The sequence below is a fragment of the Kryptolebias marmoratus genome, linkage group LG17, assembly GCF_001649575.2.
Source record: "Kryptolebias marmoratus isolate JLee-2015 linkage group LG17, ASM164957v2, whole genome shotgun sequence".
Classification (NCBI taxonomy): Eukaryota; Metazoa; Chordata; class Actinopteri; order Cyprinodontiformes; family Rivulidae; genus Kryptolebias; species Kryptolebias marmoratus.
In genome coordinates, this window is record NC_051446.1 from 9071521 (window position 1) to 9085713 (window position 14193).

The 14193-nt window shown below is 44.6% G+C and overlaps 2 protein-coding genes across 3 annotated transcripts; one reads left to right on the plus strand and one right to left on the minus strand.

Moving 5' to 3' along the window:
• Window positions 1–6: 6 nt before the first annotated feature.
• On the minus strand, window positions 7–7202 carry trim65 (tripartite motif containing 65). The gene is made up of 8 exons (XM_017416135.2): window positions 7122–7202; window positions 5835–6286; window positions 5655–5750; window positions 4769–4999; window positions 3879–4047; window positions 3686–3775; window positions 3371–3588; window positions 7–1780 (listed from the first exon to the last, which is right to left on the minus strand). Exons 2-8 carry the CDS (start codon window positions 6261–6263, stop codon window positions 1472–1474), a joined length of 1542 nt encoding a protein of 513 aa, XP_017271624.1. The 5' UTR covers window positions 6264–6286; window positions 7122–7202; the 3' UTR covers window positions 7–1471.
• Window positions 7203–7773: 571 nt separating this feature from the next.
• On the plus strand, window positions 7774–13346 carry mrpl38 (mitochondrial ribosomal protein L38). Of its 2 annotated transcripts, none has more exons than XM_017416138.3 (9): window positions 7774–7927; window positions 8823–9011; window positions 9094–9225; window positions 9320–9522; window positions 9639–9711; window positions 10980–11025; window positions 11129–11287; window positions 11542–11678; window positions 13154–13346. In XM_017416138.3, exons 1-9 carry the CDS (start codon window positions 7843–7845, stop codon window positions 13288–13290), a joined length of 1161 nt encoding a protein of 386 aa, XP_017271627.1. In that variant the 5' UTR covers window positions 7774–7842; the 3' UTR covers window positions 13291–13346. The 2 variants fall into 2 exon arrangements, with proteins under 2 accessions (XP_017271627.1, XP_017271628.1); XM_017416139.3 differs by having other exon boundaries at window positions 11587–11678.
• Window positions 13347–14193: the final 847 nt, after the last annotated feature.

A 14193-nucleotide genomic window follows, 5' to 3' on the forward strand; every position in this document is an offset into this window, starting at 1 on the left:
TTTTCCCCCCCCCCCCCCCAACTCGTTTATTGAACAGTTCGTGTGGAGTGGCTCAAATAGGAAAAAACAAAGCATGATCTCAGCAGATGCATGTACGCGTTTGGATCGAATCTGAATAAATGGCTTTTCGACTCGTGAAAGAGACTTGTTTTTTATTTCTGTGCGCAGCGGCGTTGTCGCATGACGATGGGATTTAAACGACAACCTTAGACACGAGGGGGTGGGGGGTTGAAGGGGTATTCCAAGGTGAGGAAGAGGAGGAGTGACGTGCTTGTCATCAATCAAAGTCATCAGCCAACATCTAAACTTTTGGACCACTTGTGCAAATCCAGTTTCCCCCCCAAAAGAATCCCGAGCCTCAAGTACCTTAATCACGTCACAGTTCACATCGATGCTCGCATTCCAAGTAAACTAACGAAGAAAAACTCATCAAAACGGTGCCTAGAGACAACTTAAAAAGTGCAGCAAATTCTAGCATAACTGTTGGGTGCTTTCACACCGTCGTCCCAAAACCAAACATCGAGCACACAAAAGGACACAACAGATCCCACCGTGTCATTACGTATTCGACAAAAACCAAACGGAAATACCGTTTGTGGCGTACTAACTCCTCCCACTCCAAGATTCAATCGGACGGAAGGAGAGTAGCAGCCGGCTGCTGCTGAGCGAATGTGTGGGCACCTCTTTGAAATCAAACAAACTGAAGAGACGTGAAAAAGAGTGGGCCTAACCACGTCGAACAGAACTTCCAGTTATCTCTGCTGAAGACGTTGAATCGTGGGGTGGACTTATTTCCACACACACACACAGACACACATAATTTTTTTTTTTTTTTTGGCTTCATTTCTGTTCAATAAATAAAGACGTGGTGCAATCTGTCGCGCGTTTCTGTGCACTAGAGGTATTTTAGAACGTGGGAAAGCGTCTTTTTTTTTTTTTTAACACGACTGTAAAATAACTCCTCATAGCTGTGTTACAGCTCACAACATTTTCATTTAATATAATACGACTAAAAAAAAAAAAACGAACTGTAAAACAGGACGAGGGTCTAGAAACGTCTGACCACACCGTGCTGTACTGCTGCGTTTTCAGCACGTCTAATTTGGAATCAAACACCTTGTTTGAATAAGAGTAGTAGCTGTTAGAATTATAAAACCCATCATGTTATGTTAGTAGTTCCTCTGTCTGTATTAGTAGCATAATGTCTTTCAGTACAACACAAAAAAAAAGCACTACATGCTGCGGTGAGATGGGATTTTTCCGACCTAATGTGATTCTCTAAATGCTGGGAAGATCATCCAGGACGAAGGAGTGAGAAGTGGAGCTGTGAGGCCGCGAAAGAGGAGTGTCTTTCGCCACCGAGTGGTGACTTGAAACTAAAAACATGACAGTTTTGTAAAGGAAAATGTAAAAAAAAAAAAAAAAAAAAAACAGCCGGAAATGGACAACGGGAGTTTTTTCCCGCGTCGGCTCACGTGGAGCAGAGGGTGACGCTGACCCCCTCTCCTATCCAGCAGGCAGGGAACAGCTCCCGGGTGAAGGCGCAGTGGAAGGCGTGGAGGCGGGTCTGTCCGTCGCCGTAGTAGGTGAGCGTGCCGGCCTCGTAGTTCAGCAGCATGCCGATGCGGCTGTGATGGGAGGGGCCGGCGAGCCTCTCCTGCCGCCCGTTGTGCCAGGCGCACAGCTGGTGCTCGTCCAGCTGCAGGCTCCAGGACAGTTCGTTCATGCCCACCATGCATCGCTTGCCCTTCTCCTTCCTGGGGATGGTCTCGTAGGTCACCTGGGACACGACAGAAAGGAGAAACTAGGTTTTTCTCCTGTTTCTGATCTGTAAAGACTAATAAATGTGAAAGTGAACAAATATATAAAATCGCCATTTCTTTACTCATTTAGGAACTCCACTTATTATACAAATAAAACCGTTTCTAATGTCTAGAAAACATAAATAAATGAAAAACATTTGGTCTGAAGGGAGCTGAGAGAAACACAAATTGACACAGAACAAAAATAGAAAAACGGAGCATGACAAAGAGAAGGTGGCAGGATTCTAAAGATGTTGGAATTTTGTGTAAAATGTGAATAACAGAATGCAATGATTTGCAAATCTCATAAACCCATTGATAATTCACAACGGAACAAAGTAAAGATATTAGATGTTTAAACTACCATTATTTTGTGGGGGAAGTAAGGTCATTTTAAATTTGATGTCAGCAACACATCTCAAAAAAGGCTATTAAAGTAACTGGAACAAATAAGAAAAAGCTGGAGGAGCATTTTGTAACGAATTAGACAACAAGTCAGTAAGACGACGGGAAAAACGAGCATTTTTAAAGAGGCTGAATCTCAGACGTAAAGGTGGGCAGAGGTTCACCAGTTTGCAAGAAAATGCATCTAATAAATTCAGAACATAGTTCCTCAACAGTAAATTGGAAAGAGCTTGAATATCTCATCATCTACACATCACAATATCATCAAAACACAGAGAAATCTGCTGCTTGTGATCCTTCGGGCTCTCAAACATCACTGCATTCAAAACAGGTCGGATCCAAACTTTTCTGAAAACCTGTTCTGTGGTCAGAAGAATGTAACTGTTTTTTTTTCCTTTTTTGAAATCCTATATTAAAAAGGAGAGGGACCATGCGGCCTGTTATCCGCCCCTAGTTCCTCTCTGATGGTATGGGGGTGCATTAGTGCCTCTGGGAAGGCCCCATCAATGCAGAAAAGTATATACAGGTTTTAGAACAACATGTGCTCCCATCCAGGCAATGTCTTTTTCATATTTACTACTCTAAACTATACTATTTACAATACTAAACTATACTGAATACTAAAAGAGTCCAGGTGCTGAACTGACCTGCCTGCCGTCCAGACCTCTCACCAGCTGAAGACAGCTGATCCATCATAAAACATATAAAGTCCCACAAAGAAGAGCCAGGACTGTAGAACAGCTAGAATCCTCCATCAGACAAAAATGGGACAACATTCCCTCCAAATCTCTCAGCAGCTGCTCTCCTCAGCTCCTGGATGTTTACAGACTAATGTTCGAAGGAGAGGGGATGCTTCACAGAGGGAAATATGTCCCAACTTCTTGGAGATGAGTTGCTGCCATCGATTTCCAAATTACCTTATTTTTTTTCCGTAACACGACACAATATCTTAGTTTCAACATTTGATTTGTTCACTGTGTTCCACTGCGGGTAAAATATGTGTTTATGAGATTTACGAATTGTGTTTTATTTACATTTTAGACAACCCCCCCGACTCTATCAAAATCCAGGTTATACAAGAAGATTGTTATTTTTGCACATTAAAGTGCCGAGATGAGCACAGAATCCTGTGCGTACTGAGCCACTCGGTGGCGTTTAGTTACCCCGAGGTAGGCCCAGGGTTTGGACACCTCCAGCTCCCAGTAGTGCTGTCCGTGAGCGAAGCCCTGAAAGCAGAGCACCTGCCAGGTGTGATCGAAGCGAGCGTCGTCCTCAGGGACAGGCCGAGGGCCGGAGCTCAGGTGCTCCGCCCTCCGGTTCTCCTGGGACAGAAACAGGTGTCCGTTGGCCGTCCGAGGGTCAAAGGTCAGCGAGCATCGGTCTGCAGGAGAGACAAGATTAAAGCAAATCAAAGCTCCTAACCTCTCGGAGAAGCATCGTGCGTCATACTGTACATGACTCAAGCAAGCAGGACTCACAAGCACCGAGGCCTTCGTTCCTGCCAGGTTGGCTCGGAGCAGCAGGACTGGGAACCACGGCTAAAACTGGCCTCTTATCCTGAGGGGAGCCTGGAGAGCCAAAACCAACATGAGAAGACAGAGAAAACACACACACACAATCTAACCCAACAAACCAGCTACAGAAAGAGCGACATTCCAAAAGGCAGGTTACCGTCCTTCTCCGGTTCCACGGCGGTGCTCACAGCCTTCTCCAGGTCCTCGGACACCAGCTTTGAGACCCGGGACAGGACGTCGGTGACACCGTTTAACCGATCCTGAAGGTTTGGTGACACGTCTGTGGTAACGTCTGTGAAACGGGGAACTTCGACAAGCGTCGCTTCCTGTGAAGACACGTGTGCGGCGGGAAAAAAAAAGCAGCTGTAAGAACCCCAACGGGCCATCTTACTGGGACACAGAGCTCTGCTTGTGGTCACTATGGTGTGTGTGTGTGTGTGTGTGTGTGGGTGTTAAGAACTGATGTGTTTTCTATCTGAGCCACTAGATGTCAGTAAAATCCCACACAGTAGTCAGAATGATTTAGCGCGTCAACACATCTGAGTTGACAGCACACAGCCAGCAACATCATCTTGTTTCCACCATATTGGTTTGCCTCTTATTTACAGGACGGTCATAACGAAACGATCGAGAACAACTGTCCTGCCTCAGCACTCTGAAACAAGGTTTTCGAAACTGAAACGACACTGAAACACAACGAGCTTCTTTAAAAGCTCAAAGTGTCAGACAAAATTCTACTTTTGCAACCTTGGTCACGCCAATCAAAGACCATGAAATAAAAGCTGCCAGAAGTCTGATTATTGTATTGTTTAATTTTAAATATTAATCTGTACAAAACTGTATCTGAAGGCAGTATTCATGATTAATCTTAGAGGCATATTTATGCCTTTTAATGGACATTTTGAGTGTATATTGATTTAATATTAAGTTTAATGGCTTGTTAAAAAATAGGGATTTCCAGATTGAATTCTGGTTCAATAAAGAGCTTCAAAGGACCTAATTACTGACAGCATGAAGGTGGGGGGGTCGGGGGGTGGAGGTACAAACCCTGATGAGGTCCGTGTCGGACAGAGCGTACAGAGCTGCTATCTGGGCCTGGCTCTCCCGGAGGATCTGCGAGCGACCCCTGAGCTGGCTCAGCTGTGCCTCCGCCTCGGCGATGGACGCCTCCCTCTGCTCCGAGACGAAGCGCTCCGTGGCCTCCTGCTTCTCGGTCAGCACTCTGATCAGGGTGGAGAACTTGACCTTCATCCAGGACGACGTCTGCTCAAGAGTCACCTGGTGATGGAGAAAGCTCAGTTGCGTTCTGTGGCTTGCGGAATAAGGGCGAAGGCTTAAACATTTGCATGTAAGTACAAGTTGTTTGGATGTGTCGCCACTTTGCCAAGGTCTGAAAAAGACCCAAACTGTCTCTCTCATATGTAAGGGAAATCGGTTCGACTAAGACTGAGACTAAGAGAGTACAGACCAAGAAAGAAGCTCCTTCAAGCTCAGCGGACGGGCCAGATGTCTTCTGGAGAACAGTCTGATTGTCAGACGAGACTAAGTTTGAGCCACAATGACAAAGAGTACGTTTGGAGGACTCGAGGTGAGGCTTTTCCGCCTAAGACCAACTGTGCACAAAGTGGACTACCTCCAAATTCTTCAGTTTCACCTCAGATCAACAGCTGGATTCTGACTGGCTAAATCAGGCCAACATTAAGCTCCTGCTATGACCCTTCCCCAAGCTCCGACTTCAGCCTGATGAAAACTTTGTGGACTGAGAATGAGCCCAGAAAGCTTGTTGGTGGCTACAAAAAGTGTGCGGTCGAGGAACAACTCGCTAAGAGACAATTAACCAAATATTAGTGGGGGTGTATGAATATATTTGAGCCTGCAGGTGTAATTTTGTCCTTGTGTGGATTGTTCATACATATAAAAACTGAGACGTCACCTTGGCATGATTGATATTCTCAGCCAGGTCACCTATACTTTTCTCCGTCTCCTCGAGCAGTTTGTCCACTTCTTTGCTCTTTTTCTGCAGCACCAGCTGTAGGCAAAACACAATGTGAACAAAACAAGGTTTTTATCTTCTGCACGCAGCTGTTTTCTGAACAACGCTGCCGCGCCATACCTCCTGAGTGTCCCTCTCTGCCTCCAGCAAGACCTTCTCGTGCTTCGTGCATTCTGAGATGCCGCACGTGCAGCACACAGGCATTTTGTCCTGCCTGCAGTAATAAACGAGAGGCTTTTTATGTCGGTCGCACAGCCGCATGGCTTTCGCCCCGTCGCCCGCCCTCACCTGAGGCTCCCCGCACAAGGGGACTGTGCTGTTTTCAGCCTCAGCGAGCACCGACAGGGACACGTTGCGCTTCAGGCTCGGCCTGGTGGGGAACTTCTCGTTGCAGATGGGGCACTGGGGGCCGATTCCGGACTGGATCTTGGTGTCCCAGTGAGCGTTGATGCAGTCCTTACAGAAGGTGTGACCGCAGGGGATGGTCACGGGGATTTTGAAACGGTCCAGGCAGATGGCGCAGGTTAGATTCGGATTGTGAGGCTCCATGTTCGTAGAGAGCGCGCGCACCACTGCAGTAAAGAGAACACTCACAAGTTATCGGCGCGTTGGATCTGAAGCTAATCCTCAAAGGTGTTTACCTACGAAAACAGCTGAGGTGACTGAAAACAGGGCAACGACAGAAGAGCCATTTGGGATCGAGAAATCTGACAATTCTGGTGCATATTTACGCTCAGATTCATTGAGTAAAGCACGTGAACAGGATCTGAGCTTTGTCTTACTCGTTCTTCCTACTTTCTCCCACCTTTAGCAGCAGATTCACTTCATATTCCCAACTAAGCATTCTGACTCCACACTTGTCCCATTCCACCATATTTCTCTTTACAAAGACTATGGCCAGCCTAGTGTAGGTGTGGTTTTCGGGGGGCCTTCAGCTGAGTGCTTTGTTTACACTGCGTGTGTACCCGCATTTTAGAATTACATATCAGTATTTCTGGAGAACTACTGTAATAAACTCTTTCAAAACGCACCATTTGGCGTAGCTCAGGATCCCCTCCTCCATGACTAATTTTATAGTTTGCAATGAGTACCTTTAGGAGAAAAGATGATGCTGATACTTAGTGAGACAGAAACCGTAAGCACCTTTTACAAGTTGATATCTTTTCGAGTGTCAGAACAACATTACATTAAACATTAACACGAAAACAGTGACTGTCGCTGATAGCAAGGTGGGAGAGAAAGCTATCGTATGTTAGCCTACATTTAGGTAATTTTTTATGAGCCCCAACCCTCCTGGGGACAAATATCATTAGCCAAAAATATTAAAACGGTGAAACGACCTAAATGAAGACCCATTAATGGTCTCGGCACTCAAATAGAACACAGTAACAACGCAGTAATTCTTACCGCTTCATCGGATACGTTTGTGCAGAGCGACGGAATGGGGAAGCGTCCCTCGGGTGACGTCACACGCAGTCATGACGCGAGCCATCTCCTTCTTCCTTGATTGGCACGTTTCCGCCGCTGACCATGTTAGTAAATGATGCCTTCCGCACTCACAGCACTTTAAAAACGCAACTTTATTTTATTAGCACGTTAAACATGACGGTTTCAGATTAAAGTGTACAGAACAACAAAGAGGAACGAGAGGACAGGAGGAGGTAGCTTTTTGTAAAGTATCGGTTTAAAGTTGTGTTCGATACCTTCACGGGCTGTCGGAAAAAGGACAAACACTCTGGACGGACCAGGTGGATTGCTGCTACAGTTACAGAAGTAGCTACTATACTACTGTTACGTCTAAATTATTCACGCTTGCATTTAGATACGCTATTTTGTAACACTATAGCGGGTTTTCAGTGTCACAATATATTAAAAGTGTTCAAAATTAGTGGAAGCAGTAATCTAAAATTAAAGTTGTCTTATTTATTTTATACCAAAACTGAAAACAATGTAATAATCATTTTACCAGAACATAAACAGTTTTTTTGCCCGTGGCTGACAGCAGTAGAGTATTTTTGCTGTGTGATTTCTGTGTTAAAATATTTAGAAATTTAATACCGCTAAGCGTTTGACTGCGGGATTTGTTTGGTCCTCTCGGTTGCCGTATCGAAAAAAAAATAATTCCAAGATGGCGCTGCGCACGTTTCGTTTCTTTGCTTTGCGACCTGGACTAGATTTATGGGCTGGTAATGCGAGGACCTTTGTTGCAACAGGTACTGTAACATTACTAATTAATAATATGTTCAGTGGTTTTTGTTTTTCCTGTCAGTGTCTTATGTTAGGCTGAAAGTAGAGCCTCGGTACATCACGATAGCAGTGTCCTCTCCCAAGACGGAGAATGTCATCAACTCTAAACTCCCTGTACAAATATAACAAACTACACGGTCACTGTGTGGGAAAAAAATAGTCAATATTTCTGATTTGATTCAGAAATATTTCATTTATAAGTTTGTTTTTAGAGGCACTGGCGTATACCCGGTCAACCAGCCATGCACGATGGAGGATAGTTTCCAATTTTAGCATAACAGGCATGACCCACGCATGCGCAGAACCTCCTCAGGACCCGCTGCACCAACAGACATATTGATCACCCGCCACAGCCAAAGGCAGAAGTGTTTTTGCTCGTGCTTGTGTGTGTGTGTGTGTGTGTGTCTGTCTGTTAGCAAAATATCTCAAGAACCACTGAATGGATTTTAATGACACTTAAAAAAGTAATCAAAGACTGCACACCTAAAACTTTAATTTCTGAAGGCTCCCCAATTCAAGCTGGCTGCCACAGCCTATTGACCCTAGCCAACACAAAAATGGCTGCAACCTACTCTGATTTGCACAGAAAGAGCTGAAGTTTGATGCGGTGGTAGCTGAGAGTCATTCATGAAACGTACTCCAAGCACCAAGCCATCTTGGGAGATATGACACGAGACCATGCGTATCATTTCCGAGGTCTGAACAAAACGAGTCTAACTCCGTCCCGTCACATCAAGACAATCTTAGTTTCAAACACTGGCATGAAAGGAAGCGGGTGATATGCATTCCTTCAAGGAATGCTTTAGGTTCGTGGAACCCCAGAAAGATTCAACTTAACATTTTTTGTTTTTACTTTGGCAGCGTTCCTCAGGAAGTGGCTTCCTCCCCTGGGGCCTATGCCGAATGAGGAGTTCGACGTGTCCGACCTGGAGTCGTTGGAGAAGTATCGCAGCTACAATCGATACTTCAAGCAGGCCGAGGAGGCGAAGAACAAAGCCGTGTGGTGGAAGACCTACAGGAGCCACGTGAAGAAAGCCGACCCTGAGCACGGTGAGGAGTTCGACCGGCGGGCTCTGGTGCTGCGGAGAGGGTTTGTTGTGACCGAGGAGTTGTTGCTGTTGTTGTTTTGAAGGTGCCGAGCTGGTGGACATCGGACTGCCTTACTGTCAACCCAGCAGGACGAAAAAAGCAAAGGAGAGGAGGCAGCTGTTAAAGGACAACAAGAGGAGTGCGGAGTTGGAGAGGACGTCCCGTCTTCGCACTTGTAAGCTCTGCCCTTCTGATAGTGACGTTTCTACTGGATTATTCGGCTACTTTTGGTAAAAAAAAAGTATTTTTTCCTCTCTTTGGTCCACCAGTTAAGATCCCTCTGGATCGCGTGCAGGACGAGTGGGAGAAAACCAGCAGGCACTTCCATGTAAAGAGGCTGGCAGACCACTACGGGGTCTTCAGAGATCTCTTCCCCAAGGCGTATTTCCTACCTCATGTCACACTCTGTATCGGCTACAGCCAGGACAAAGGCAGCCAAGTGCATTTTGGGAATCGGCTCACACCTACTGAAGTTTGTTTAAAGGCACAGATAAGTTTCCCTTTAAGTCGCCTTTTCTCTCAGCCCATCTAACTCTTTTTTTTTTTGTTTTTGTTGTTGTTGTTGTGTTTATCTGCTTCTCTCTCCAGGCAGCGTCAGCCCCCCAGATCAGCTTTGATGCAGAGGAAGACTCCCTGTGGACCCTCCTCCTCACCTCTCCAGGTCAGCTGCCGGCTATTGCAGGAGATTTCCTAAACTGTACAGCCTCGACTCTGAAAACACTGTGGTGTTGTGGAAAATGTGGAGGAAAAAAAATGCAATGATTGGCATAAACCTATATGTTATTCGCATGTGAACATTGTGAACAAATTAACTAAGAAATCAGACCAATTTTAGGAAAAAATAAGGGAAATTTCAGTTTTATGGTAGTGACACATATCAAAATGGTCTGTAAACGTCTAAGAAGTGAGGCGAGCAGCTGCTGGAGGTTTTGGAGGGAAATGTTGTCCCGTTCTTGTCTGATGGAGGATTGGAGCTGCTCAGTTCTGGGTATTTTGTTTCTTGATTCACCAAATGTTTATAATTGGTGAGAGGTCTGGACTGCAGCCAGGACAGATCAGTTCAGCACCTGGACTCTTCTTCTGTGGTTTCCAAAAAGAAGAACAAACGTAGATTCATCTGATCACAGAACAGTTTTTCACTTAGCCTCAGTCCATTTTAAACAAGCTTCGGCCCAGAGAAGATGGTGGTGTTTCTGGATGGTTTTCACATTTGGCTTCTTCTTTGCCTGATAGAGCTTTAAGCAGCATGTGCGGATGACATGGTGTACTGTGTTTACAGACAAGTGTTCCTGAGTCCATGCAGTGATGTTCAGAACAGAATCAGACCTGTTTTTAACGCAGTGGCCCCCTGAGGCCCCAAGATCACAGACATCATATACTGACTTTCAGTCTTGTCGTTTGAGCTCAGAGATTTCTGCAGATTTTTGAAACCTTTAGATGATTTTATGAACTGTAGATAATAGGATATTCAAAGTCATCCTTATTTTTCATTATGGAACATTGTTCTGAAATTGCTCCACTATTTTAGATGTAGTTTCAGACTGGTGAACCTTTGCCGATCTTTACATCTGAGGGATTCAGCCTCTTTAAAATGCCCTTTTTATCCCCAGTCCTCTTACTGACCTGCTGCCATTTAACCTAATTAGTTACAGAATGCTCCTCCAGCTGATTCTTATTTTTATCACTTACTTTTACAGCCTTTTGTTGCCTCTGCCCTATCTTGTTTTAGATGTGTTGCTGCCGTAAAATTCAAAATTACCTCCAAATAATGGTCCAATTTCTTTGTTTAACATATGATCCGTTTGCCATGTTCCATTGTGAATAAAATGAGATATGTTTGTGGAACTGCGCTTGTAACAAAGAGCCACACAAGTCTCTGCATCCCCCCAATGAAACTGAACTAAAATATCTTTTTTTTTTTTCTTTCAGACGAGCATCTCCTGGATGACGAAGCAGAGTACGTTCACTGGCTTGTGTGAGTAGTTCAAGTCATTTTCCTAAAATAAAATACAAAAAACCAATGTAAATATCAAATTCAAACAGAGCGCCTACCATTAAAATGCCCTGCGCCCCCACAGGGGGAACATACCAGGAGGAGCCGTGCAGGACGGGGAGGAGCTGTGTCACTACCTGCCCCCCTTCCCTGCCAGAGGGACGGGCTTCCACCGCTACGTTTACGTCCTCTTCAAGCAGGACAGGCCCATCAACTTCCTGGAAGACGTCAGGCCGGCTCCATGGTGAGAAGCGAACGTCACCAATCACACACGAGCTCCAACCGATTGCACGAGATCTTTGTTTTTAAACTTTAGTATTTCATATTGTCCTACTAAAATAAGCAACATTTTTTTGTTTTTTTGTCCACTAAGATGTCGTCTCTAGACGGCAGCTTATGTTGATCCATATTGTAATAAAGTATCCATCTGCTGGGTCTGTATGAGTAACTTTAATGCGTTCATAAACTCTGAGCACCTGTTGTCGCTCCCCCCCTCAGCCATTCTCTGGTGGATCGCACATTTAAGACAGTTGACTTCTACAGGAAACACCAGGAGGACATGACACCCGCAGGCCTGGCCTTCTTCCAGAGCCAGTGGGACCCGTCTGTTACCAACACCTTCCACGACACGCTCAGTGAGTCGCCTTTTTACTCGGTTAACGTCAGAAGATAAATCCACAGCACGTGAACGTTCCACCCTAATTCCAAAAAAGTCAGGACATTGTGTAAAACGTGAATAAAAACAGAATGCAGTGAGAATCTCATAAACCCACATTTTGTTCACAGTGGAACACAGTAAACATAATAAATGTTGAAACTAAAAAAAAAAAAAAGCATCCATTTCCTTTTGGAAGAAATCAGGTAGAACCTTGGAGAGCAGCTGCTGGAGGTTTTGGAGGAATGTTGTCCCATTCCTGTCGGATGTAGGATTCTAGCTGTTCAACAGTCCTGTCTTTCTTGCTGGGACCTTTGCTGGATGAGAGCATATGTTGTTCCAAAACTTTGCGCTGACTTCTAGAACTGCGCCGTTCAAGATGGCTGCAGGTTGGAGCAGCTCTGTTACTCATTCTGAGATATGGCTTTTGAAAACTTTAATTCCTCTTTTTTCTGGATGCAAATCATTATTTCCTCTGGTATCGGATGCTGTGCAGCTGGAAGGAGTTTTACTGAAACTTTTTTTCCTTTTGGATATTTGTTATAAGGCATAACAACAACGTGTTGTTTTTTTACAACCGGGAGCAGCTGATTTACAGCTCACATATTTACAGAGGAACCTTGAGGAACCCCGGTCATGGCCAGAACCAGGCAGACCGCCCGTAAATCCAGGGAAGGTAAAGCTCCCAGGAAGCAGCTCGCCACCAAAGCTGCCTGTAAGAGCGGAGTGAAGAAGCCTCACCGCTACAGGCTCGGTACCGTGGCTCTCAGATAGATCCACCACAACCAGCTCATCCAGAAGCTGCTCTTCTAGCACCTGGTCTGGGAGATCGCCCCAAGACTTCAAGACAGACCTGCGCTTCCTGAGCTCGGTCGTCATGGCTCCACAGGAGGCCAGCGAGGCTCACCTGGTGGGGCTCTTTGAGGACACCAGGACCGAGGACACATCGGGACAGACCGCTATAAGAGATCCTTCCTGCCCACAGCCATCAGCATCTATAACAACCCTTTAACCACACCAGGATGATGAGCTACAACATTTATTTTCCCTTTGGGATTAATAAAGTATTTTTGAATTGAATAACAGGCTGGATGGTCCCTCTCCTCTTTAGCACGAAGGTCGAGGTGTCTGTGGTTTCCAAAATGAATTTGTCTGACCACAGATCAGTTTCTCACAGTTTCAGTTCTTTTTAAACAAGCTTTTCACCGGAGAAGACAGCTGTGTTTCTGGCTTCTTCTTTGATATGTTTACTATGTTCCACTGTGAATAAATACGGGTTTGAGATTTGCATTCTACACAACTTCCCAACTTTTACAGATTTATAGTTGTACAAGTTAACTGCCTGGAGAATAACGAGGATTTAAAAACAGGAGCTGCGACATAGAAACATAAAGATAAAGACACGTGTTCATGTGTTGAGACTCAAGCCCGTCTGCCTGCTGCTTCCTCCTGCAGACATGAAGGAGCCGGTGTTCGAGTTCATCAGACCTCCGGTCTACCACCCTCCACAAGTCAAATTCCCACACGGAAAGCCGCTGCGCTACCTGGACCGATACAGAGACGGGAAGGAACACACCTACGGCATATACTGATCACCACACACACACAGAAGATTGTTTGTTAAAAATAATAAACCAGTTCAACTGTGTTCAGACTGATTTTTTTGTACCTTTTCTTCGAAACTACAAATAAAATCTGCACAAAACATACAGACATCAGATCAAGTTTTGATTACCAATTTATAAATTTGTTTTATTTGGATACACTAAATTGTCATATTGGCAAAAAATAACAAACTTAAATAAAAAGCAGGTCAAGCTCGTGACTGCAGCTGGAGACGATAATTTGTAGAACGATCTCAGATTAAACACTTGAATAAAAGATGTTAATAAACTTTGAAGACTTTAAAAAGGTACCGTCAATCAAGATGGCTGCCACAGACAACTGACCTCAAGACGTAAATGATTAGAACTCAGTCAGTTTTCCAGATATTGCGCTAAAACTTGGTGGCACGCCCCACTTTGCAGTTTTTTATTTGTTAAAAAAAGTTTAAAATATCCATTAAATTTAGTTCCACCTCACGATCATGTCCCACCTGTTGATTCTTCACAAAATAATAAAGATTTTAGATCTTTATGTTTGAAGCCTGAAAAGTGGCAAAAGGTTGAAAGGTTCAAGGGGGGCTGAATACTTTCGCAAGGCACCGCTTTCTTTTCGTCGAGGAGAAATAAAAATGAAATGCGTTCAGTTACATTTGAAATCACTTCATAAAGACACTCGAGCGAAACTCTCAGTAAAAAGGTATGTTAAGGTCCACAAATACGTCCCTCCTGCAGGGGGCAGAAGACATCTAGTATAAACTCAGTTACGCAGTGAAATGAATTGTTTCTGCTGTTCAGGATTAAAGGAACAGTTCTGACATTTAAACTGACGCCTGCCATGCAACTGAGAGGATTTACGTTACTTTATTTGTGTTATAAAAACCATTTCCTGTA

Coding starts and splice junctions, on each gene's coding strand:
- trim65 (XM_017416135.2), bottom strand. CDS start 6,263: ATGGAGCCTCACAATCCGAATCTAACCTGCGCCATCTGCCTGGACCGT. Junction 4,048..4,768: donor CCGACACGGACCTCATCAGG/GTTTGTACCTCC, acceptor GTGTCTTCACAG/GAAGCGACGCTTGTCGAAGT. Junction 1,781..3,370: donor AACCCTGGGCCTACCTCGGG/GTAACTAAACGC, acceptor GTCGTGTCCCAG/GTGACCTACGAGACCATCCC.
- mrpl38 (XM_017416138.3), top strand. CDS start 7,843: ATGGCGCTGCGCACGTTTCGTTTCTTTGCTTTGCGACCTGGACTAGAT. Junction 9,226..9,319: donor GACGTCCCGTCTTCGCACTT/GTAAGCTCTGCC, acceptor TTGGTCCACCAG/TTAAGATCCCTCTGGATCGC. Junction 11,288..11,541: donor GACGTCAGGCCGGCTCCATG/GTGAGAAGCGAA, acceptor TCCCCCCCTCAG/CCATTCTCTGGTGGATCGCA.